We start from the raw sequence: 27,329 nt of genomic DNA, 5'->3' as shown, positions 1-27,329 counted from the left end.
GGGATTCTGCAACATTCAGTCCAAAAGAAATCTCCCCCTCAAAGTCATATTCCGTAGGAGTCTCTTCCCCTGCCACATCACAAGCAAAATAAGCTTGCATATCCCATTCACCATTGTCATCATTCTCTTTGTCTTTGGATTCGACGACAAAATTCCCATCATCAGTCTCAATCCTAACCCGACAATTTCTTCTAATATGACCAGGTTTGCGACATCGATAACAATAAAAGTCACATTTTTCTTGTGATTTTTCATTGTTATTAGCCCGGTCATCTCTCTTATAGCCATCCTTTGGCTTCTTATTTTTTTGCTACTTCCACTTGCTATTCACCGCAAGCGCTTCGTCACTTTCTTTCACAGACAATCCAGCCATCTGCCTTGCCAACAGTTCTTGATTAATCAAGAGATTCTCCAATTCCAGGAGAGACGGTTGCGTTGGCCAACCACGTATAGTGGTGATTGATCGTGTTTCGACTTCCTCCGACTTCCTGCAAATAGAAGGAGGTGCGAGGAAGCTGTGCCTGTTGCTGATAACATCTCCAAGAATGAACGAATGAATCGAATGCCTAAAAGAGGAGGGAAGGAGCTATTCTTATAGAACAGCCCCACATGGCCATTTGGCCATCACAACTTTTCAAGGCTCTTCACTGCACCCTTCTCACTAACACTGTTTCATTCCAACGGTTGTTGAAAAAAGATTCATTGGGTTACGAAATGTGGAAGTGTTTAGTAAGAAAATGCATTAGCAAGCAATAGAACAAGGAGAACCTAAAATTGTATAAAAAGAGAAAAAAGCAAACAATTTGGGCACCTTCGATCTTCCCTGAATATTGCCACTATCATACAAGTGTATACATTTGTTTGGGTTTGGTTAAGGGATGCTTTCATTGAGCAATGAATTGATGAGTTGCTCAAGGGCCGGGAGGCGTTGATTCTGGTCGTAACTGTACATGACCTCAACCATTCGGGCAATGTTTAGTGAGCCTTCTTTGAAAGATGGTGAGAATTGATTTGAACAGAGGCACTCCTCGTTGAGTTTCTTCCATGCATTAGATATCATATTTTCCACCTCTTCACATGCATTTTCAAGGGAAGTAGAGCTACCATGTTCTTTCATGTAGCACTCTACGTATGATCCATCGTATCCTTCTTGGTTCTCATCCTTCAAGCATCAAGAAAACATGTGTTAGTTTGATGAATGCAAACATCGTATCGTAACTTTCTTAGTTTGGTAATGACACTATCTGCTCTACAATTTTTGATTGGATGTTAATAGCTTCTTGAGTATTTTAACAGGCGTGAAAAGCGAATTAAAAAAAAGTGTAAACCAAAGTGAGTATGCCCTATTAGACAACTTGGTCAATTTAAAGTCACAAAAGAAACAATCTATGTGGTCAACATATAGTCACAAAAACATGTGACATGTATGGTCGGTCAGGATGACTGTTGTGTAGGTGCTGCCGACAATTCTGAGAAATGAGTTTTCAGGGTTTGCCTCACTTCCTTGGAAATTTCTTCTTAAATTAAAGGAAAAATTGTCAACTAGTGACACAAAAATGCCAAAATAGTGAATGGGTGACACCCTTTTGATATTTTGTGAACGGAGGCCATTTTACCTTTTCTGACATGGCCTTTTACATAAATACCCTCAAGGCAAAAAAAACAACTCACAGTAGAAATTTCTCTCTTACACTTTTCACCTACCAAAAATGACCGCCAACCTCTTCCAGGTTTCTCCATTAATGTCTGAAACTGAGGAAGGGTAATAAAGGTGAGTAGCTTATCTACTCTCTTAGGATTTGTGGTTGTATTAATGTGTTTGAACCATATCATTATTGTAGGTAATAACCTTGTATTTATTTTGCTTGATAACCCTATCTTATAACCCTTTCAAAATGGTTAGTTAGGGCTTCTGCTTCAAGTATATCTGTAACCCTGCTTTATAACCCATTTATTTACCAGATAAACACTTGGTACACCCCGGAGAGGCTTGGTAACCCCCTTGGAGAGTGTTGAAAAGCCCTTGTACATTGTTGGTAACTCCCCTTCTATGTACTTGGTAATCCCTTTAGAAACTTGAAAACCCCCTTGTGTAGAGAGTTGAAAACCCCTAATTTCCAGCTTGATTAACCTTTACAGAAGCCTCCGTACGGACTTGAATCCCTCATTAGGTAGCTGATAATCTCTTAGAACACCTTGTGGACTGACTTTCAAACCCCCATTGAGGTAGTAAAACCCCCTTTAGAGTCCACAACCCCACTTATGAACTTGGTAACCCATTGTGTATACTTGAATACCCCTCAAGAAGATATGAAGATCCCCTTTTAGCAACAACTCTGTTTAGAACCCCTATTTAGAATTTTATAAAAATGTCCGAAACAATGGTTTCTCTTCTTTTACACTATGATGGAAATTTGAAGGATGATGTTTCTTGGGAATACGTAGGAGGGAAGAAGACATTGTTATCTGTCAGCCGCGGAATCAATTTCGACGAATTTGAAGCTGCAATCCGAAGAAGGATTGGTGTTATAGAAAGGTAGGTTTTACTATCGATAAAATGTCGATATGTTGTGGATCCATATATAGTCACTTTAATCGACGTCGATGATGATGATGTCCTCCAAACAATGTTAAGGATGTTTGACAGATACATGTTCAATTCTGTGATGATGATATACATAACTAAGAGCATAAATGACAAATTTATTAATTCCTTGAATTCGTCAATGCTTCCCCCAGACAAACTCTGTACTAGAAGACCCTCTCTTAATCGTAGCATTCCTTCTACTTCGATTCCGTCCCAAAAACGTCTTCGTTTTGAAGTGGACTTGCAAAAAGACTACGAAAGTGAATTTGATGGGAGATATGTAAGTGAAGAGATCAGAGGTGCTCCAGTAGAACCTGTCATAAGGTATTGTAGTTCTTTGGCAATGTTTGAATACTTCCATATTTCAATTTATAATTCATATGGATCCAACTTGATTATATATTGCCGAACTATGCAGGTCTGAAATTGACTTAAATGAAACATTGGCAAGTGATTTGTATGGTAACCATGTTAGTGGAGGTATCGATGACTTCCAAAATGTGGGAGATCTTGAAGTGGACTTCAGTAATGTTTTTGAAGACGGTTTCTGTGTGAGGGGTTTAGATTTAGAAGGAGAAAGAAATGATGATGATAATGACGATGGTAGTGATGATGATGATGAGGAGGAAGAGGAGGATGATGATGATGACGATTATGAAAATATTGGTGTTAGTCCATGCGCTCAGCCTTTCAGTGCGGATTCTCCTATCAGAGGGGGTTCTCCTATCAGAGAGGGATCTCAACCGGTTCTGACTGACAGTAGTCAGCCAATGAAAGCAGATGAGATGTTTGTTGGGGACCATGATGTAGATACTAATAATCTTCAGTTTGAGCAATTAACGGTTGGGGCAATATTTTCTATTATGCAACACTTCAAAAAGGTTGTCAAAGAGTACGCTATTCGGCAGAGGTTTATGTTCATGAGGTCAAAGTCAACACCGAAGAAGTATGCCGTTCGATGCAAGGTAGAGGGTTGAAAATGGCGTATAACGGGTACTAATCATATGACCTGTGTGTTAGTGAAGTCGTTTATCCCCGACCATACGTGTATAACTAAATTAAGGGGCAATGATCACCCTCTTGTCACAGCAGCTTGGGTTGCTCAGACATGTTTACGCTTATTTACTTGCCCAGATGATGTGAAGACGAGGATCATACGAGAATATATCAAGATGCATTGGGGTATAATTATAAGCTATTGGAAAGCGTACAACACGATGAACATCATACTTGAGATTAAGTGTGGGAATGTGGAGGACTCTTATCGAATATTGCCTATACTTACAGTTCAGATGATGAGAAGAAATCCCGGCAGCTATATGCGTGTTTTCAGAGCCAGAGATTTACGACCTAGGGGAGATGATAGTTTTTTTCTCTTATTTTGGACATTTGGTCCTAACATACGGTGTTTTCATCGAACACTCAGGCCTATAATTTTGGTTGATGGGACACATCTGCGAGGGAAGTATCTAGGAATCTTATTGATTGCAATCGGGGTCGATGGTAACTACGGTTTATATCCATTAGCATTTGGGGTTGTTGAGACGGAGAACGAAGATAGTTGGAGGTGGTTTTTTAGGTTACTAAGGCAGTACGTATTTGCAGCGGAGATGAACATATTCACCATATGCTCCGATCGACAGAAGGGGTTGTTGCAGGCAGTGCCTAATATATTTCCTAATTCTCATCATAGTTATTGCATGCGTCACCTCGCCGCCAATTTGCGATCCGAGTTCAAAGATGTTCTACTTGAGAGATTATTTTGGAAAGCCGCACGGACTTTGAGAGAGAGTGTGTTCAGAGAAACAATGGACAAGATGTTAAGGAATGAACGTGCACACAAGTGGATAAGTGACATTGCGAACGAACACTGGGCTAGTTTTTATTTTAAGGGGGATATGTATGATGTATTGACTACAAATAAAGATCGGAGTGTTTCAATGCTGTCCTGAAGGATGCGAGAAGATTGCCGATTGCATCATTGGTAGAGCACACTAGACATCAGACTACGGACTTCATTCAAAAGCGTCAGAAATTGGATCATAGTTGGCAAACAAAGTTGACTCATTACGCAGAAGAACGTATAACATTAGCGAGGGAAGAGAGCCGCTAGTATACAGCTTATCGAGTTGGGGTTCATGAATATGAAGTACGGTCGCTTGAACATACAGATAGCGTAAACTTGGAACTTCGCACGTGCAGTTGTCGTGCATTCCAAACATTTGGACTCCCTTGTGGACATGCCATGTTAGCCATTGGCATCTCAGATTTTGATGCATACGATTACTGCGAGAAATGGTTTCATGTAGAGAGATATCGGGATACGTACGTTGAAGTTTTGCACCCGACACTAGACAGGACCCAATGGGAATTAAATCCCAAATCCTTGATGACAATATTACCGCCGATTGCAAAGCGACCACCGGGAAGGCCGCGTACGAGAAGGAACTGATCGCGAATTGAAAGGTGGATTACATTACAAATGCACCCGATGTCGACAACTTGGCCACAATAGAAGAAGTTGCAAAGAACCACCCGTGGTAAGACAACAAGTTGACCAAATTGCTATTGGGCCTTCTGCACCCATACTCAGTAGGTCGGGCATACCTTGCCAAGCCCCCTTCTTTGTGTAAGGGTGTAATTGAATTTTTTAAATGTTCTCAGATATTGTGATGACTTCTTTTTTGTTATTTTGTAAAGAATGGTTGTAATTGGAACATCAATACATAAACAATTTTTTTGGATATAGATATGCTATTTGTTCTCTATTTAGTTGTCGCTCTCCTACATCTAGACCATGAAAAGGGACTTATCAACCAATTCCCTAGGTTGATAAAGCTACTTGATGTTGGGATTCAGGTTATCAACTCCCTCCAAATAGGTCATCAACCAATCGGAAGTGAGGTTATCAACATACAAAATGGGATCATCAAACCATGCCCTTGGTTGATAAAGGTACTTGAATGTTGGAATTCAGGTTATCGACGCCCCCAAAATAGGTCATCAACCAATCGGAAGTGAGGTTATCAACACACAAAATTGGATCATCAACCCATTCACTTGGTTGATAAAGCTACTGGAATTCAAAATCCAGGTTATCGACGCCCCAAAATAGGTCATCAACCAATCGGAAGTGAGGTTATCAACACACAAAATGGGATCATCAACCCATTCCCTTGGTTGATAAAGCTACTGGAATTCAAAATCCAGGTTATCGACGCCCCCAAAATAGGTCATCAACCAATCGGAAGTGAGGTTATCAACACACAAAATGGGATCATCAACCCATTCCCTTGGTTGATAAAGCTACTGGAATTCAAAATCCAGGTTATCGACTCCCCTAAAATAGGTCATCAACCAATCAGAAGTGAGGTTATCAACACACAAAATGGGATCATCAACCCATTCCCTTGGTTGATAAAGCTATTGGAATTCGAAATCCAGGTTATAGACTCCCTCAAAACGAGGTTACCAACATTCAAAAATGGGTGATCGACCGAAAAAAAAGGTTACCAACCATTTTCCAGTGGAGTAAAGCTGCTGGAATTGAAATTTAGGCTTACTAACCTCCCATTGTTTTGGGTGATTGACCTTGGAAAGTGGGTTACCAACCCAAATAAGGGTCACCAAGCATTTTCCAGGGGAGATAAAGGTTATGGAATCGAAATTTAGGCTTACAAACGTCCCATTTTTTTGGGTGATTGACCTTGGAAAGTGGGTTATCAATCTAAAAATGGGTCACCATCAATTTTCCAGGCTAGATAAAGCTTCTGGATTTGAAATTTCGAGTTACGAACCTCCCTTTTTTTGGGTGATTGACATTCGAATTTGGGTTACCAACCCAAAAAGGGTCACCAACCATTTTCTAGGAGAGATAGAGGTTCTGCTCTCAGAAACACAACATAGGACCATAGAGAGCTGTGTACCTAACCTGTAAAAATACACATTTCAACTTCAAACACACATCATATTCTGTTCACAAACACAAACACACATCATATTCTGTTTTAATTTACAACTTCCCTAGTCATTCAGAAACACAAACACATATGTCTAAAACCTGTTTAAATTTACAAGTTCCAATATTCAAATTGAAACACAAACACAAACACGCTTCAAAAAAGCCTGCTTAGATTTACAACTTCTCCACATTCATAAACAAGTTCACAATTCCATAAAACCTGTTTCACCAACCAAGTTCTTCACCCATTCACAAACACAAACACACTTCCATAAAAGCTATTTCAATTTACAAGTTCTCCACCCATACACAACCAATTTCACTTGTTCACAAACAAAAACACAGACCATAACAACTTCCGTTGCTATTTAACAGTTCCCATACTTTCCACCAATCTCCATTAAAAAATAAAGTTTTTACCATGATCATCAGAAAAAATAAACATCCATGAACATTAGAAGGTGTTCCTATATAAGTGTACAGTCCCCAAACTCTCCTCGTAAAAATCTCTCACAGAGTTGTAGCCGAAATTGAGGAATGTCTATCGGCCCAAAGTTCAGTGGTTGACCATGGTAGAGATGCTCAATCGCTTTTAGGACAAAAGTGCCACAATTAACCCTGTATAAAAGCATGCATTGAATGGAGTTACTTTTAAGGTAACTACGAATGAGATAGGAATACTAAGAAAAATTCAAAAGTTTTAAGTTTGAACCCACCCATTGTTCTGCTTTCGGAAGCCATCCATCTGTGAATATGGAAAGTCATCGATCTTGCAACCCCGGTTCTTCAAATATTCCTTCACTAATGCTACCTGAATTTAAGACAACGAAGGAATATTGAGTGTTATACATATGGAAGTAACTTTAAATGTTATGGAAGATGTTAATTTACTTACAGTGGGAGATGCTCGCTCCTGAAATGAGTCCCCTTCCATTGAGTTGAACTCGGCCATCTTTTTATTCACCATATCAACAAGCACAAGAGCCCAATGAAAGTCTTGACAGCATGGGATTAAAAGCATCCCAATATCTTCTAACGGGATATGGTCAAGTGTACGATGCAATAGCTCGCTCGCCAACCGATCAGAGTCCAACTTATTTTTGTCATCCATTGAATCACGCCCTGATGTCTTATATTCCTGTACAATGAAATGAATTTTGTGGGAACACTAAATGATGGATAAGTTGTAAAGTAACATGTATAGCTACAAAAAAGCCTCTTACATGTACTGACGAAGGAATATATACAATCCGTCCAGTCAAGGCATTGCTGGAGGCGTACAAATACTTCCCATATACATCCAACACCTACAACTCAAAAAAAAATCTTAATTACCTCAACCATGGCTACTGAAGACAACACTTAATTTAAAAAATGACACTTACTTGGCCACTGAGGACTCCTTTCAGGTTCCACAACGTTTCGAGATCCTCAGCCAAGACTTTTACCCCGTCAATGGTCATGAGAATACGATTGCAAAAATATACAAAGGTTAGAGAAAGCAAGTATCTAACTTTGAATAATGGTTAATTGAAAACAAGTGTACTTGCTTTTGGTCTTGTTTTTTCAACTTCTGAATGAGATCAGTTCGCCTCCGTGTTACTTTCTTCGTTGCCCTCTCACTGGAGTAGGGAGTTTTAACACTGGAGTAGGGGATTATCAACCTCAACAGGGGGTTCTCAACACAGGAAATGGGGATTATCAACCTCCCTTGAGGGGGTTTTCAACACTAGAGAAGGGGGATTATCAACCTCAAGAGGGGGTTCTCAACACTGGACAATGGGGATTATCAACCTCAACAGGGGGTTCTCAACACAAGAGAAGGGGGATTATCAACCTCAACAGGGGGTTCTCAACAGAAGAGAAGGGGGATTATCAACCACAGGGAGTTCTTAACACACGAGAATGGGGATTATCAACCTCAACAGGGGGTTCCCAACACTGGAAATAGGGATTATCAACCTCCCTTCAGGGGATTTTCAACACTGGAGAAGGAGGATTATCAACCTCAATAGGGGGTTTTTAACAGTGGAGAAGGGGGATTATCAATGTACCTAGAAAGGATTCTCAACACTGAAAGTGGGGGATTATCAGCCTCAAAAGGGGCTCCCAACACTGCAAATGGGAGATTATGAACTACCTAGAGGGGGTTCTCAACACTGGCAATGGGGGATTATCAACATCCTAGAGAGGGTTACTAACACTGCAAATGAGGGGATTCTCAACACTGGCAATGAGGGATTATCAATCTACCTAGAGGGGGTCCTCAACACTGGATATAAAGCATCCCAACACTGGAAAAGAGGGGTTCTCCACAGTCAAAATGGGGATTCTCATCAATCTCAAAAGGGGATTCTCAACAACGAGAATGAGAGATTACCAAAAGGGGGTTCTCCACAGTCAAAATGAAACAAAATAGGGAAAAAAATAAAAAATTAAACCCTACATGTGTAAAGACTTCCAAATAGTGACAATGAAACAATACACCACAAAGGTAACTTAATAGAACGAAAATAAAAAGTAAAAAAATATGAAACACGACACCCTAACATACCTGCACGATGGGGATGGGGGGAAAATGAAGCCCACGCCGGAAAAAATGAATCCCTCGCCGAAAAAATGAAGCCCTCGCCAGAATACAGTTGATAATGGAGGAGAGAGGTTCGGAATAGTGCAGGAAACCGCCCCACTCCAGAGAAAAAGGAGAGGTCTTCACGCCGGTCACACCTCACGCCGGAGAAGATGAGTTTCAGGTGGTTAAAATGAAAATGGAGACAGTAAAAGTAAAAAAAAAGAAGCCTCTGTACAGTTAAAAACGAAGAGAAGTAAAAACAATGGGTTTTTTTACCTTGAGGGTATTTATGTAAAAGGCCATGTCAGAAAAGGTAAAATGGCCTCCGTTCACAAAATATCAAAAGGGTGTCACCCATTCACTATTTTGGCATTTTTGTGTAACCAGTTGACAATTTTTCCTAAATTAAAACTAGACCCCGGAATATTTTTTCCATTGATCTTCTTGTTTCGTTTTTTACTTCATGAATTTTTCTTTTTTATTCCACCTTTAGTCCTTTACCCTACGTCCAAACAACCCTGACACACAGTTAGAGTTGGAGTTATTTAATCATTTATACTTTAACACTCCCACTCACGTGTGACCCCTCTTTTAATGGTTTGGCTGTACACATGGATTTCTAATATCAACGAGAACCCAAGACCTGCTGCAAAGCAATAGCTATTACTACAAAAGGGGTAATAGTATGAGATTTTTTGAGGAATTTTAGTTTTGGTTTTTTTAATGCAAATTTTGGGATGATCTGGACAGTGGCTGAAGTATAGTATATATAAGTCTTGGTTTCTATACTACCAAAAAGGCAATGAAAATACGTGGGTGAAATAGTAGGTGCATCTGGGCTATACATTGTCAATTTCAGGTGAGCTACAAGAAAGAAGTAGACCCTCTAAAGCTTGAGAGACTATGGTTTTTCGCTTTTGGAGGCTCTGTTGCCTGAAAATTCTCTTTTAAAGGAAGTGCTATGACACACCGAGGCAGTTGGCTCTTCGGCATAAAGTCACGGGTATGCTCCCTGTTGACGAGTGTTTGAATCCCGCCTCCTCCGACTTACCTGATACACGTGATGTGTGTGTCGTTGCGTGTATCCGTAGGGACTAGTCCTACTCCCGAAGGGGGTGGGGACATCCTACTTCATCAAAAAAAGAAGAAGAAGCTGATGCTATGGATTCTTGGGGGTTGGATTGGCAGTAATAGCACATGATAAATATCTGATTGATGGTAGAGAATAGGAGTGGCAGTAATAGCACATGATAAATATCTGGGTGCGCTTGGGGAAGAATATATGTTGGTTAACCTGTAGAGTAAGATATGCTCTATAAATATGTAGGATTCTATAGTCTATATTACTGGTCCTGAATTGCCTTAACTGATGCTATGTAATGATACTTGAGACTCCTGGTCCCTAATGTAACTTTCATGGTATCAATGAATATATATCAATTTTCAAAAAAATAAAAATAAAATTGCTACAAAAGCTGAAGTTGTTCGAGTTAGTGTTATTTAATCATATGTACTTCAACACAAACCACTAGTCCTCATACCTTAGCACTTCCCAAATCGTCCCAAAGCCGAAGAATTGTTGCTGGCCATGAGAAGAGGCCTGGAATATTGTCGACACTATCTACACTTTCTGTTGTCATCCCTTGACCTAACAGAAAATGCATGTGAAGTAGTACAAGGGGTACTCCAGAGCTAATCACTCCATTTCTCAGGTACTCATCTGTCATTGGGATATGTCTGGACCGAAACCATTTCGCCTCTACCATGAATGCATTGCATAGCCCCCCCCACTGGTTAGTTCGACAGAGAAATACGGATCAATTGTTAGAATTTGGGAGTTAATCTTGTTAAAAAATTAAATATGAATTTACACAATTAACGCACTCTCAGAAAGTCAATACATGCTGTAACATACCACTTTCCTCAGAGATTGTATGGGATTCATTCCATGTTCCTTCTGGACCTTGTCTGAAATCTCATTACAGATGTATCTCGGTAGTCGCTCGATCTCAGTGACTTCCCATCTGTGATGAGTTGAATCTCACTGTATAAGATCCTTTTTTTCATTCTTAGAAGCAGGCAGAAAATTGGGTTTGTTCTTACTCACCTATTTATTGCTTCTGTGAAGAGGGTGAGTTCATCAAGTGTCCCATAAACATCGAAAATGTCATCAATTATGTAAACAAGGGATATGGACTTTGTGAGGTCGACTCTATACTTTGAGAATTGAGGGTGTGAGAGTATTGGCATGGGCCACATGAACCATTTCAGTGGTTGGTCTCTAACAAACCGTAATTCCTGTGACAAACCCAGGTCTTTCCACCACCTGAAGTGGTAAGGAAAAGATATTAAATTAGAAAGGCCAACATTAATTTGAAGTAAATTCAAGTGGACACAGAATCACTTTACTTTAGAACTGCTTTAAGTTCTCCTTGGTGCAAGGACTGAACGATGTTGAAATCCATTTTTGCTAGTTCTTGTAAGACTCTGGTCCTCCCATTGTCTCCTTGATAGTTTTTGAGGCAGTAATTAGCCTTGAACCTTGGCAATGTCATGTGAAAAGGATGCTCCAAGGTATGCCTTACAAGGCCCGCCATACCCCGATCCATTACTGTCATCGAAGCCTTAAGGCGCTTGCAGGTGAAATTATAAGCTTCATCAAGTATATCCTCACCATCTATTCTAAGGTGTGAAGCTTCATATAAACCCGTCATTCCCCTTATGTCTTTACCTACATTGAGTCCAAATCTCTCCTCCTTGTCTTTGAAGTTCTTAAACACATCTGTTCAATACAGAGTAGTCAGTAGTAGATCTAGTTGTGACTAATTGAAATGCTAATGACCAATGTCGGAAACATGCTCGAGGGGAAATGGAGTGTGAGGAATACGAATAGGGATTAGGCAAGGCAAGCCAATTAAGGATTTATCTTAAAGATTTTTATTTTCCCACTAATGCAGGTGGCTACAAGGAAATAAAGTCCTGAGGATGCAGTGCCGACAACTATCGATCTAGGGCTGCTCCCTCAAATTCAATAGTGAACCAGTATGCCCGCACTTGGTTGGAGCGGAAAGGGACAAGGAAGAAGGAAGAACACAGTTCAAGAATCCTAGACAATTCTAAAGTATATTTTTAGGGAAATGTTATCAACACTACTGTATTTTGATGGGGGCACTCCTCACTTTATTAAAAGTACGGTATGGCCAGCATCATAGGATGATCCAAACCGTCCATTAGATGGGCCACAGCCTAAATAGGTTGTGCCCCAAAAATTATTTCCATAGCTTGATCCTAACACTCCGATCTATAGAGGGTTAGGATCAACCCTCTAACATTCAGATCGGAGGGTTATGATCAACCTATGGAAATGATTTTTGGGGCATGACCTATTTAGTCTGTGGCCCATCTAATGGACGGTCTGGATCATCCTATGGTGCGGGCCATACCGTACTTTTAATAAAGTGAAGAGTGCCCTCATCAAAATATGGTAGTGCTGATAACATTTCCTTATTTTTAAATGAGACCCTGAACCTTCTTTTATAGAAAATAAAAGAACACAAAGGCAGCCTAGCCTCTCTGGCGGTGCCTCGGCTCTGGGCTAGAGGGAGCCACCAGGGAGGGAGAAACTGAAACCTATAATCCATGCCGGAGAGCCCTAAGAGATATTTGCGATCCAAACCCATCACCAGGAAGACACACGGATCCAAACCCAATTCGATCTGAGCTTCATTAATCAAGCAGAGGATGATAGCAGGTATTGATGGGACACAAATACGGCGTCGTTCTCAGATATCGCCACGTGTCGTCCATGCACAAGGAGAGCCTAGCCATCATGAAGAAAGACGTTGGAAAATGATAAAGACCATGCAAACATGACACGTTTCACCGTCCAGGCCTCATCATCACAAATTATGGAAGGAAATGGCCGGCAAAGCCACGCGCGCCGGCGAGGCAGGGGGACGGCCCAATCCTGCAAAGGAAGGCTTTCTCTCCATAATGATGAAAAGGGCCGCGCACCTCCCTTTAAAAGGGAGGGAAAGGAAGAAGAGAAGGGATCCACATTTTTTTGGAAAGGACTTCCCCCATTCTCAGCTCCACAAAAAGCAACCGGAAAAACAGGCGAGGCAACAACAGAGGAGACTAGGAATGCAATCCTACTCTCCCTGCTAGTCCCCTTCGACCCACTCATTCACACACCCAGAAAGGAGCCTGCGCGTTGGCCCTGGTAACCCTGATCAAAACCCCTTCCCCTTCTCGCTGTCCTTTATATTGATTGGTCGAAGGATCTGACTTGGGTGTCGAAGTGGTCGTCCGGGACCCACCCAGGACCCCCTGACCCCCTTTGTTTGTGATTGCAGACCCCGCGGAGGCCCTCTACCTACCGCGCGATCACCGACCCGGATTCAGACGCCATCATATTGGCGCCATCCGTGGGACTCGTCGAGTACTGAAAGCCTTATGGCGATGAGAAACCACACCCAACAGCAAGAAACAGGGGTAATAACCAGGAGTCAGGCTCAGCGCGCACAAACCAACACCTAAAGCTCCCGAGAGCCCAACTCACCACTCTCGGGCCGACACCAGCCCTCCTCTAGCGCACCGCAGATGGTCCCCACCATGGAGATGTTCAACGAACTCCGCCGAGAACTACTCCAACGCTTGCCTCCTTCGGCCCCGGAGAGGCCCCTGACAACGCAGGACCAGACAGAAGTCTATGACGAAGGCAACGAGGAACAGCCAGGGGAGCGTCATCCCCGGCGAAAGCGAGCACCGAATCGCCGGATGCCGTCCCCACCAACGAATAGCCCTTTGCCCCCCGCAGCTAGGGGACACCAGCGAGACAGCGGGAAGCAGGCTACGCTAAGCCGCGCTCCCCCTGTCCAAGCTGCCCGTCTCCAGGAACCGCCCTTGGCCCGGGCTGAAGAAGTAGAAACCTCAGCGCAACCGCCCAGCGTGGATCCGATAGCAGACCTACAGAGGCAGATTCAAGAGGTAAAACTAGAAATGAAGAAGCCCTACGCCCATGGCATCCTCGACGAATGGGAAAGGGAAACAGCATCCCCATTTACCTCGGAAGTCTTAAAGACCCCAGCAGAAGCAAGCATAGACCTCTCCCGTTTCGGTCTGTACGACGAAAGCACTGACCCTCTCGAGTTCCTCCAAACTTTCAAAAGGGTAATGACGCTCCGGGGCGTGTCAGACGGATTCATGTGCAGAGCCTTTGCCTCCCTGTTAAAAAAGACCGCTAACGACTGGTACATGAGATTGGAGCCCGACTCCATCGCATCCTTCCACGAATTCAGAAGGAAGTTCAGCGCAAGATTCGCCAACAACCACCTCCGCCATGATCCAGTGGACGCCCTATTAGCCCTCCGGCAGGGAAGAAATGAGACCCTAAGAGACTTCGTGTTAAAATTCAACGCCGAATTGGCCCAACTTTCTAACATGGACATCCAAATAGCGGTCACAACACTAAAGCACGCCACCACCGATCCAAATCTCAAGCTGCATCTCACCCTCAAGCCACCACGGGACCTACAGGAACTTGAATCCAAGGCTGACAAGTTCGTGCGAGCAGAAGAAGCCTGTGCCCGAGAGCAGAACCACCCCGGCCCCGATTAAAGAAAAAACAACGACGGCCGAAGGATCATGAGGCCACGGGCCGAGGAGAAACAGGCAAGCCGGAACCCCATCCCCGTCTTCGAAAGACTGGGAAGCGCCCCACTGAAGGTTCCCCTCTCCCACATCCTACTAGCTATCAGAGATCAGGGTCTTCTGACCCCCCCCAAGAGAATGGCCACGGACCCAAAGAAGCGGTCCGCCAAAAAGTTCTGCGAATTCTACGGGGACCACGACCACGAAACTGACCATTGCTTCCACCTCCGCCTCCAGCTGGAAAGGCTGGCCGAAGAAGGGTACCTAAATCAATATCTCAGAAGCCCTGGCGGATATTCGTGCGAGGTCCAGCATCCACCCGACGAGCCCAGAGGTAGGCGTCAGTCACCCGATAGGTGCCGGTCCAACAACCGTCGCCGATCCGTAAGCCGACACCGATCCCCTAGCAGGCATCGCTCCCGAAGCAGACGTCGATCCCGCAGCAGACACGACACACGCCGCCACCAGCGCCCCCGGAAAGAAGAGCCCCCCGAACAATCGCAGGCCCGCGAATAGCCGCCCACCATTATCGGAAAAATCAACATCATCACGGGCGGGCCGGCAGCGGGAGGGCCGACAACAGCTGGTCGGCGGGCGTATGCAGAACGGGTATTCTCCATGGATATGCCTTCCAAAAAGGCCCGAACAGATTCGCCCCGTGAGGACCAGATCATCACTTTCTCCAATGAAGACCTCGACGGGCTACAAGTCCCGCATGACGACGCAATGGTCGTCAGGCTAGTCGTTGCCAACTTCGACACAGGAAAGATCCTGGTTGACACAGGAAGCTCCGTCAACGTGTTGCACCTCGGGACTTTTGAAGAGATGAAACTGGGCAAAGAGAGGCTGGGACCCGCGGAGTATTCCATCTACGGGTTCTCTGGTGCGTCCGTACAGGTCGACGGCAAGATCGACTTACCCGTGACCTTTGGGACGTACCCCCTCCAAAAAACCATCCTGACCACCTTCATGGTCGTAGACATACCGTTCACTTACACCGCCATCATTGGGCGCCCCGCTCTAAGAGATTTGGGGGCAGTGGTCTCCACCCCCCACCTCAAGATGAAATTCCCCACTCCAACCGGAGTAGGGGAGGTCCGGGGGCAGCAGATGATAGCACGCCAGTGCTACGCAGCAAGCCTAAGAGGAACCAATGCTTCGGCCGAAAACTTCACAATCGGTAGTGAAGACCCCCTGCAGCAGGCCCGCACAATCAGAGGAGAATCCGCCGAGGAGCTAGACTCCATCTCCATAGCCCAAGATCAGCCGGAGAGACGAGTCCGGATCAGTTCCCTACTAAAAGGCCCCCTGCGAGACCAGATGATCGACTTGCTCAGAAACAAGAAAGACATGTTCGCATGGTCTGCCAAGTACATGCCCGGGATACCCAAGGAGTTGGCCATTCACAAGTTAAACGTGAACCCAGCCCTTAAACCCGTCCGGCAGAAGAAGAGGAACTTCGCGGTAGAACGTCAAACTCACATAAAGGCCGAAGTGGAGAAGCTACTACAAGCCGGGTTCATCAGAGGAATCCGGTACCCCGAGTGGCTGTCTAACGTCATGATGGTCAAGAAAGCTAGTGGAGGCTGGTGGGCCTATATAGACTTCACAGACCTAAACCGGGCTTGCCCAAAGGACCCCTACCCCCTCCCGCGCATAGACCAACTCATCGACGCCACATCTGGGCGCGAACTCCTCACCTTCTTGGATGCATTCTCGGGTTACAATCAGGTAAAAATGCACGAGCCCGACATCCCGAAAACAGCGTTCATCACCGATCAAGGTGTCTACTGTTACACCGTTATACCCTTCAGGTTGAAAAACGCAGGCGCCACCTACCAGCGGCCCCTAAATAAGCTATTCCAGGCGCAAATCGGAAGAAACGTAGAGATGTATGTCGACGACATTCTGGTAAAAAGTTTGGAGTCCTCCAAACACATCTCCGACCTTCAGGAGACTTTCAACACCCTACGACGAGCCCGAATGAAGCTGAACCCCGCAAAATGCGCCTTCGGAGTAACCTCCAGAAAGTTCTTAGGGTTCATGGTTAGCTAGAGAGGGATCGAGGCCAACCCTGAAAAGATCCAGGCCATCCTAGACATGGAGCCCCCGACAACAGCGGTAGAAGTGCAAAGGCTCGCGGGTCGAATCACGACCCTCGGCCGATTCATGCCAAAGTCGGCGGAGAAATGCCAACCCTTCTTCAAACAACTGAAAAATATATGAGAATTCGAATGGACCCCGGCCTGCCAAGAAGCATTCGACGCCCTGAAGCAATACCTTCAGAAACCACCCGTACTCGCCAAACCCGAGCCGGGGGAAGAACTATTTCTGTATCTGGCCATCAGCCCCACGGCGGTGGGTGCGATATTGGCCAAGCAAAGCGACAAGAAGGAACATCCGGTGTTCTACGTGAGCAAGACTCTCCACGGTGCGGAGATCCGGTACCTAAACATAGAGAAATTCGCCCTCGCAGTCGTCAGCGCCGCCCGGAAGCTCCGCCCCTACTTCCAGACCCACCCCATTCTACTTTTGACCGACCAACCCCTAAGAAAAATTCTCCAAAAACCAGAGACCTCGGGCAGGATGGTAAGTTGGGCCGTCGAGTTGGGAGAATTCGACATACAGGTCCGACCGAGGCCGGCTATTAAATCCCAAGCCCTTGCTGACTTTATAGTGGAATCTATGGCCCCAGCAGCAGAACCAGCAACAATGAAAAATAACGAGCGCCCCACCGAACAGACGGTTCGCGAAGACATGGCGCCAAGCTCAACGGAACAGGCGACGAGATTGACTGGACCCTACACGTTGACGGCTCAGCAGGCAAAACAGGGCACGGGGCGGGAGTGGTCCTCCACGGCCCAGAAGGATTTACACTGGAATACGCCCTCAGGCTAGATTTCAAAGCCTCCAACAACGAGGCTGAATACGAAGCCTTGCTAGCAGGACTAAGTCTAGCCGCAGAGCTCGGTGCAGAAAAGTTAAAAGTCTATAGCGACTCCCAGCTCGTCGTCAACCAAGCGAACGGAATATACGAAACCAAGGGCTTCATAATGAAGAGATACCTCCAGAAGGTAAAAGAAAAGCTGCAGGGAATGGAAAAAGTCGAGATCCTCCAGGTACCGCGAGACATGAACAATCGAGCGGATGCATTGTTAAAAATGGCCGCCGAAGAGACCCATGACTTCGGCACCGTGCTCACAGAGATACTACCCCACCCCAGCATTGACGAAGTGCAAGTTTTGGAGATTCCACCTGGACCAAACTGGATGGACCCCATCATGCGATACCTGAAAGATGGGATATTGCCCGAAGACAAGCTGGAAGCCCGACGCCTAACCGCAAGAGCCGCCCACTACGTGGTCCACTGGCCCAGGCTCTACAAATGATCATATACGTGGCCGTATCTCCGATGCCTGGTACCCTCCGAATCAGAGTACGCGTTACGATAAGTACATGAAGGAATCTGCGGAGATCACAGAGGCGGCAGGACTCTGGCTCAGAAAATCGTGAGGCAGGGCTACTTCTGGCCTACGATCCTCAGGGACGCCAAGGAGTTCATCAAAAAATGCAGCCCTTGCCAAAGGTACGCGACCACCCCCCTTCAACCGCCCACACCATACACCGCGATGGCAGGGCCCCTGCCTTTCGCCATGTGGGGCATGGATCTACTCGGATCCTTCCCAAAAGCCCCCGGGGGGCATACAATGTTGTACGTCGCCATCGACTACTTCACCAAATGGGTCAAGGTCAAAGCCGTGGCAAAACCCAATTCGAAAGCGACAGAGAAGTTCTTTTATCACGATGTGGTCTGCCGTTTCGGCATTCCAAAGACACTTGTGACGGACAACGGTCCCCAGTTCGCAAGTGCTGAATTCAGCAGATTCTGCGATAACCTAAGCATCGAACACCGTTTCGCCTCCGTAGTACACCCGCAGGCCAATGGGCAGGTAGAGGTAATTAACAGGATCTTGCTTTAGAGCCTCAAGAAGCGATTGGGAGAAGCCGGGAAAAACTGGGTAGAGGCGCTCCCTAGCGTCCTCTGGGCCTATCGAACGACGCCGCGGACCGCGACTGGAGAATCCCCTTTTAGCTTAACCTTCGGGGCCGAAGCGGTCATTTCGCTAGAAATCGGCCTCTCCAGCTTCCGCACGGAGAATTACGACGAATAGGGAAATTCCAAACTCCTCCGGAACACTCTCGATCTCGTGCTCGAAAAAAGAGACCAGGCCCTCCTCCGAACCGCCTCCTACCAGCAAAGAGTGGCAAGGTATTACAACGCCCGAGTTAAAAAGCGCTCCGTAAAGCCCGGAGACCTAGTACTACGACGGGCGGAGGTATCCGACCCCCGCAACGCCGGGAAACTCGCACCTAAATGGGAAGGACCATACAGGGTCATTCGGGCACTCCGCTCCGGGGCCTACCAACTAGAACTCATCGACGGGACCCAAGTCCCTCAAAGTTGGAGCATGGACAACCTCCGAGAGTTTTACCAGTAAAAAGATAGGGTAAGTTCCGTGTTTTCCTTTAAAAGTATGACGAGTGTTTTGTTTGTTTCTCTTTTGTGTTTCTAGAAGCAAAGATGTATTTTCCTCCTTAACAAATCAATGGAATAACGTTTCTACCTAAGCCATACGCATCTCCACTTTCCGGCCCATGATAAATAAGGGACCCGAAAGAAGACAGGGAATGAGACAGAGGTACCATCGGGGCCGCCCCCCCCCCCCCCCAAAGATACCCTAAAACGCTCCACATGAAAAAAAAAGACAGGGAGTGAGACAGAGGTAGCATCGGGGCCGATCCCCCCGAGAATACCCTAAAACGCTCCCCATAAAAAAATGACCTCCCCTTTAAGGGCAGGCGGGACCCATTAACCCCGAACTGATCACTCGAGGGGAAGATAGTCCTTCCATAAAAAAAAGACGCCCTACGGGGTGCACTAGGAGTACCCTCGCCAAGAAAGATCACAACTCAAATAGCCCGAAGACCAATACCGAAAGCTCAAAGAGCTCGCGGCACATCATATATAAAGGAAAGAAAGATAGTTCAAATGTTATTACAGACCAAATACGTCAATAAGACCAAAAAAAGAGAGAGCAAACTTCCCGAGGCATCCGAACATTACTGAGCCCCCTCAGAAGTCTCGGCAACTACAGGATCTACCAAGGCAGCCACCTCCTCCTCGGCCGACCCCGGTACTTCCACCGGTACCGGCGAAAGACCCTCCGGAGCGCCTCCCTCAGCCTCATGCATCAGCTTGTCAAGGGGGAAGGAAGGATCGACCTCGCGGACACGCCGCCGGCATTCAGCAAATGCGTCTATCTCAACGTCCACGCTGAACGTGGCCGCGGCCTTGAGAAACTCCTCAGAGTCGCGCCATTCCTCCCGCCCCTTCGCCAGTTCCCTGGCATGCGTTCGTCAAGCCACCGCCAATTTGTCCGCCCACGACTTCTCCCTTCCATGGTTGTCCGGAGGTCTTCCCGAAGTCGAGCAACAGTATCATCAAAGGCCGCTTTCTCCGCCCGGGCTTTGTCCAAGTCCTCACTCAGCTGCCGGACTCCCTGCCCAAAAGCACCTATCTCAACCTCATCCTCAAGCAGGCACTGCACCATCCTCCTGGCATAGCTTTGGGACTGCAAAAGCAAGCCATCAAAAAATTTCCAACGTACGATCTTAAAAAAAAAACAAAGAGAGAAAAGTACAATCAGAAAAACCGGCTACCCGGTACTTACGCAAGATGTTGATTGAAAGTACTGAGCCCCCAGGGCCCTACGATCGAAGCCCTCCAACTTAGCCTCGTCGCCAGGAAGAGCGGTTGTCACCCCTAGCTCCACCCCAACCCGGGGATTCGCGAGAACGCTATCCTCAACGCCAATCTTCCAGTTAGGTTTAAACAGCTCTCCTCGCACCTGGAAGCACTGCGACGGAAGCTCCACCCGCTCCAGAAGAAGCTTGGTCATAACCGCCCCCTCCATCCGACTTGGCACGTCCTCCAAGAAGGTAGGAGGATGCGCCGCACGACCAGCATCCCCCTGTCGAGCGCCAAGAGGGACAACCCTCTTGGCGGAAGGCTCCGACTCCGGTGGAGAAGACCTAGCTGCCCCCTTTTCTCCGACCGCTCGACCAGAGGGGCTGGAAGGCATGGATGCCGGAAGCCTCGCTTGCGACCGATCCAGCCTGGCCGCGGCCATAAAATCAGAAGGGATCTTCTTGCGGCTCGCCAGACCCTTCGTCACCGCCGCAACCCCCTTCCCCTTACCAGCGTCACTGGAAGAAGACATACCTCCTGCCAAAAACAGGAGAACAACAACCGCTCAGAACAAAGGGAAACAGCAACAAAAAAAAGAAGAAAAAAAAAGGGGGGCTCACCGCGATAGCTGGCGGAACACTCCCCCGTTTCCTCGCCCATACAGCGAGCCCTCCTCTCCACAACTCTCAACAAACCGAGCCTCTTCAGGCCCCTTTCCCATCTAAACTCGGAAACATCAATAGCCTCCCTAGAGGCGAGCTTCCCCAAGTCAAACTTGCTGTAATCAGACTCGTCGGGGAGGGACTTCCTTTGCCACTCAACGGAGCGCCTCCAAGAGCGAGGAAAGTCCCAGTCAACGTCCGATGGAGGAGTGATGAACACATACTCCTCCTTCCACTTTTTGATGGAAGAAGGCAAGTTCGCCGCAATTTTCACCTGAGGGCGCTGGGTCAAATATAACCAGTTGTCCTCCCCCTTCACCAACGGGCTAAGGGCAACACAGGCCCGGAGCAGCGGAAGCGTAGGCTGAACCTTGTAAAGACCCGCCTCGGCCACAAAGGCCAAGAGAGTGCGCCAACTATTAGGCCCCAGTTGGGAAGGGGCCACCCGGTAAAACTCAAGGGCCTCTACTATAATGCCCAAGAGCGGGAACCTAACCCCCGCCCGAAAAGCCTCCACGTAGAAAGCTACCTCATCCTCCGTGGTACCTTGACACACCCCCTCTGCAAAGGATGGAACCCTAATCTCGTAACCATCGGGAATGTGAAACTCCCTCCTAACCTTCTCCGCCGCCCCTTCTCCCAAGGTGTTCCTGAAACACGTCACCCGACCGGGACGAATAACGGCACCAGACCGGATGTCCCTAATCTCCGCCTCACGAGCAGAAGAAACTCGAGCAGGAGATTCCAAAGGAGCGGCCCCCACCGATGACCCAGAAGCCCCGGAGCTATCTTTCAACTCCGTAGGCTGCTGCACGTCTCGAGAGTCACCGCCCCCTCCCTCCACAAACAACCGCCTCCTTTTTCTTGGCGGAGCCCTCTCCACTACTTCTACCGACTCAGAAGAGGGACTCTGAGGAACAGTCGCGACAGACATCGTAAACTATCAAATGTCGAATGAAATAAAAGACACAGAACTCACCAGAAGAAGGTTGGTGAAGAGCAATACGTAGAAAAATCGCCGCGGAAGAAAATCCGTTTCACCCGAGGAAGACGAAGAAGTAAGACAAAGAATGAAATCCCCAAAAAGGCTTTAAAAAGGGCTAGGGTTTCAACACGCGTCGATTGATCTCCCTTCCTTTCTAATCCGATGGGACACGCACACGTGGCGCCGATTGGGAAACTCAAGGGAACCGCCAAAAGTCGAAGCGCCATGCTAAAAAGATGTCGCTACCCCTACCGTTAAGTGACTTCCCCAGCAAGCCATCCCTAAATCCTCCCCACGTACGATGGCAAAAGGCTCGGGACCCTTCACAAGGGCCCGGCATACAAATCCACGGGATGAAAAAGGCAACGTGCGATAGCAGAAGATTCAGACCCCGTCACAAGGGGCCGGCATACAAATCCACCAGATGGAAAAGGCCACGTACAATGGCAAAGGGCTCGGGACCCTTCACAAGGGCCCGGCGTACAAATCCATAAGATGGAAAAGGCCACGTACGATGGCAAAGGGCTCGGGACCCTTGACAAGGGCCCGACATACAAATCCACGGGATGGAAAAGGCGACGTGCGATAGCAAAAGATTCAGACCCCGTCACAAGGGGCCGGCATACGAATCCGTAAGATGGGAAATACTGCGTACGGCCAAGAAAGGCTCAGAGCAAGTCACTAGGGCCCGACACACAATGCCGCCAGACGAAAAAATGCCAAGCACCGCGGAAAGGGTTCGGATTGCGCGGGAAAGCAAACATGCGAAGGGAAAGCAAACATAAGATACAAGTTGTAAAAAACCGAAAAAAGAGCCATTCATAAACTCCTTCATTCTGGCCCACGGGCTTACAAAGAGAAGTGAGCAAAAATAAAAAGGCACGCAGGCCCGGGCCCCCAACAACAACAACAACAACAAAAAAGGGGGCGGAGGCTTCCTCCAAAATCTTGCTCATCCCGCCACCTCCAGCTCAGAGCGACTGGCCGCTGAAAGAGTTTTCCGCATCGGAAAGCTCCTTATCACTCTGCTCCTCCTCCGAAGAGCTCCCCCAACGCCGATTCTCAGCAAATCGGGTCTGGTCATTTAGCCACCTCACCCGATTCCTCAACAAATCATTCTCCACCCGCAAGGCCGCAATCTCCCGATCCATGTCGATCATCCGGCTACAAACCGCCATTTCCCTACGATGGACATGAGAGAAGAACGACCGGTGGCGATGAGCAAAAGCTTCATGGGACTCCCTCTCGTAAAGGGGAGGAAGGGGAGAGCGCGGGGAAAGCCCTGGAGGCGGGTTCCTCTCAGGAATCGTTTGCCGGGGCCCCAACCCGTCGGAGTTAATCTCGGGACTGCTGGGAGGACTCCCCTCGGTAGCAACTCTCCCCCCACCACTTAGAGAGAGGCCTTGGAAAGACGACGACATCCCCGACAAGCCCGAAGAAAGGCAGGAAGAAAGCGAGGAAGGGAAAGGATGGAAGGATAATCTGCATACAAAGCAGAAGAACTCGCTCCTTATAAGCCCTACGGAAGACTCTCGGGAAGGAGAGCGAAGCGACTCGCCTACGCGTGTCCATTGCCCATTGGATAGCCAACCGGCGCCGCGTAATGACACCACAGTTCCTCAGGAAGGAGCCGCCGAACGAAACAACACGTCCTCTCGTACCCCAAGGCTCCCATAAATGCTTTCGTCACGATATTCCTTAAACCAAGTAAACAAGCCTGCCCCCTTGGACCAGTCGAGGGACCAAAGGTAGTATTATGATGAGACATAAAAAGCGGTGCCGCCCTCGGCTTTCGCCACATGTCGCCCATACACCCTTGCAGCCAAACCTTCGTAAAGAGAGCTGATGGGAAATGGCAAGACCGTAAGAATTCGGCACGTGTCGCTTCCTCGCAGCCCAAACCTCACCATCACTAGGCACGTCCGACTCCTCCCCACCAAAGGAGAGGGAGGGGCCCGGAGGTAGGAAAACAAGCAAAAAGGGCCCAACCCCAATTCCACCAAAGAAAAACGCGCGCCCAGGACCGGGGCCCCGGCGCGAGGCCACGGCCCACGAACATAGCTGGCGAGGGGAATTAAAAGCGCCGGGAACAGGCTCGGAATCCCCCGCAGTTCCGGACTGACCGTCACAGGTCCTCACAACCAAGATAATTTATATCAAACAGATGGAAAAAGCAACACAAAGAGACACAGCGCGAATTCATAAAGATTACCCATTCACATCATCCTGGCCCATAGGCCTACAAAAAAGAAAGGGAAAGAAGAAACAAAGCGCAGGGCATGCAGGCCCCAAAATCCCCAACAGGAAAAGGGAAAGGCGCGCAGAAAAACAGGAAAAGCCAGAGACTAATCAGAGGAAGACTCCTCTCCTGAAGGGTTCCCTCCTCTTCCCAGGAGCTCTCCAGTAGGGGGTCCACCTCGTATTCAAATAGCTGCTCATTGAGAAAGTGAACATTTTTCTGTAAAGCCTCGTTCTCCCGCTTCAAGTCCTCGATCTCCTTGCCCATCTTCAAAATACGGCCACGCAATTCCGTTCCGTGGTGATAGACTCGGGAGAAAAAAGACCACTCCCTGGCGACACGGGATCGAGACGATTTGTCTTCCCTAGGCAAGGAGGAAAGGCGAAGGGGTGGGGAAGCCGGAGGAAGAACCCGGGTTCCCCCTAGCCTTCTTCCGACGAGCCGCAAGATCCTCCTCCGGAACGGAAGACAAGTCGGGGTCACTCGACGATTCCTGGAAGAGACGGGCCTTGCCCCTAACTCACGAAGGAAAACCGGACATGTTGTTGAAGAAGGCACAAAAGTACACCTACTACAAAAAAGGGGGGGGGACGGAAAGCCACAACAAAGCGCCAGGGTAATTCCCCTTTTTTAAACTCAAGAAAGGAATCCTGGTGCCTCGAAACAAGGCAACCCACCTAACGACGCTACCGCTTCCCGGGAACGGCAGCCGGATAAAACGGCACGCCTCTTCGTACCCCGAAGTCCTCGTAAATGCCTTCATCATGACGTCGCTCGAACAAAACGTCACTCCCTTGGCCCATTCAATGGACCAAAGGAGTAAGGGGGAGTTATGATGGGACACAAATACGGCGTCGTTCTCAGATATCGCCACGTGTCGTCCATGCACAAGGAGAGCCTAGCCATCATGAAGAAAGACGTTGGAAAATGGTAAAGACCATGCAAACATGACACGCGTCACCGTCCAGGCCTCATCATCACAAATTATGGAAGGAAATGGCCGGCAAAACCACGCGCGCCGGTGAGGCAGGGGGACGGCCCAATCCTGCAAAGGAAGGCTTTCTCTCCATAATGATGAAAAGGGCCGCGCACCTCCCTTTAAAATTGAGGGAAAGGAAGAAGAGAAGGGATCCACATTTTTTTGGAAAGGACTTCCCCATTCTCAGCTCCGCAAAAAGTAACCGGAAAAAGAGGCGAGGCAACAACAGAGGAGACTAGGAACGCAATCCTACTCTCCCTGCTAGTCCCCTCCGACCCACTCATTCACACACCCAGAAAGGAGCCTGGGCGTTGGCCCTGGTAACCCTGATCAAAACCCCTTCCCCTTCTCGCTGTCCTTTATATTGATTGGTCGAAGGATCTAACTTGGGTGTCGAAGTGGTCATCCGGGACCCACCCCTGATCCTCTTTGTTTGTGATTGCAGACCCCACAGAGGCCCTCTACCGACCGCGCGATCACCGACCCGGATTCAGATGCCATCAGGTATCAAATAAGGAAATAATGGAGGAAGAAGAGATTGCTGAAATTGGTAATGGGAAGAAGAAAGTCCTGAGAAGTCTATTCCAAAGGATTTGGTGTTATCAATGAAGATCCTATCATGGAATGTCAGGGGTCTGGGTTTACTAAAGAAGAACGTCCAGGTAAAACAACTAATGCTGAAAAAGACACCAAGGCACCCTTTCACATAAAAATACCCTTTCATTTAAAATAAATATTTTTTGAATCATCAAAAACACCCTTTCATAAATCAAGTGTCTTTATAATCAAAACACATTTTTTATTTTAAAAATAAACATATTTTTAAAATTTCCAACGGGTCTCTCATCTTCAACTATAATTTTAGTGACATGTCAATACAAGCACCCACCTGCTGATACATAGTGCCCATGTTGGCGCAGCAATCGGAAGCAAAGCGCAACATCATACAAGCTATGATGTGTAGAACCAGTACTCACATCAAGGCTCTGATGATAGAAATTTAAAACCGCATCGATCTCTTCCGGGAAGTGGTAATCGATGCCTAAGCGTTGCAGAGAATCGATCATAACCATACCCTCCAATGTGTTAACGGCTTCGTGTAGCATGAGCCGAACTTCCTTCACTTTCTCCATTTGTTTCATGCGTAGACCATCCTATTTGTGTGATAATGTTAGTGGAAATTGAACAGTAATAAACCTTTTGATCATCAAAGACGGAAGAGGAAGAGCTAAGACACTAAAACAAAAAATAAAACTAAGCGCACGATCTCCATCTAAATCTAAAAGAGTAATGCCTGCCTTACCTGATTAGTGTTAGACAACGTAAAGGCCAAACTATTGTCATGGGCGAAGCTTTGATGATGACCCATGCACATATAAGGGCCTCTGATTCTTTGGGTCTTACTTAATACAGTAATGGACGGGGGTGAATGACAAAATCTAAGGGAAAAGGCCATGGAAATAGAGCAACCAGGATTCTGATACCACTTTGTTGGAAAAGAGGGAAGTTATTGTTGTTAACCCGAATAAAGTTTTCTCGAGTTAAAACTGTGGAAATTAAATGGGATAGAAAAATATGGAAGCGAAAAATAAATTGAAAAATAACACCAGAAATTTTTACGTGGAAAACCCTCCGGGGTGAAGGGGAAAACCACGGGACCGTAGTCCACTTGAAAAACTTTCACTATAGTAAATGATGGGTTACAACATCACCTGTAGGTGGGTCTCTAAGAGAGTGCATACAAACTTGTGCCTTCAGTGTATAGCTATGAGTAGCTAACACTCCCTCACACACTGGCTCTCACTATACAGCTATTAGAGAGCTCTCTCTCTCTCTCACTGCACTACTATGTTTGTGCTTTTGTTCTCACTCTGCTGTTGTGTTTGTTGTTATATTTTTATTCCTCAGCCTTAGCCCATATTTATAGGTAGGCGAGTTTGCGC

At 47.0% G+C, this 27,329-nt stretch overlaps 1 protein-coding gene across 1 annotated transcript; it reads right to left on the bottom strand.

Moving 5' to 3' along the window:
* Positions 1–871: 871 nt before the first annotated feature.
* LOC143856913 ((3S,6E)-nerolidol synthase 1-like) lies at positions 872–26,528 on the bottom strand. Its single transcript, XM_077367164.1, has 6 exons — positions 26,276–26,528; positions 11,530–11,902; positions 11,228–11,446; positions 11,036–11,144; positions 10,662–10,910; positions 872–1,162 (listed from the first exon to the last, which is right to left on the bottom strand). Exons 1-6 carry the CDS (start codon positions 26,526–26,528, stop codon positions 872–874), a joined length of 1,494 nt encoding a protein of 497 aa, XP_077223279.1.
* Between the last annotated feature and the right edge of the window lie 801 nt (positions 26,529–27,329).

The sequence above is a fragment of the Tasmannia lanceolata genome, unplaced genomic scaffold (assembly GCF_043159265.1).
Source record: "Tasmannia lanceolata isolate RefF3 unplaced genomic scaffold, GAP_Taslan_0.1 ptg000024l, whole genome shotgun sequence".
NCBI classification, from domain to species: Eukaryota; Viridiplantae; Streptophyta; class Magnoliopsida; order Canellales; family Winteraceae; genus Tasmannia; species Tasmannia lanceolata.
The sequence above is the reverse complement of the archived record's forward strand: the minus strand, read 5'-3'. Positions and strand labels throughout refer to the sequence as shown.

Coding starts and splice junctions, on each gene's coding strand:
- LOC143856913 (XM_077367164.1), bottom strand. CDS start 26,528: ATGAAACAAATGGAGAAAGTGAAGGAAGTTCGGCTCATGCTACACGAA. Junction 10,911..11,035: donor TACAATCTCTGAGGAAAGTG/GTATGTTACAGC, acceptor CGAACTAACCAG/TGGGGGGGGCTATGCAATGC. Junction 1,163..10,661: donor ACGATTTGGGAAGTGCTAAG/GTATGAGGACTA, acceptor TGATGCTTGAAG/GATGAGAACCAAGAAGGATA.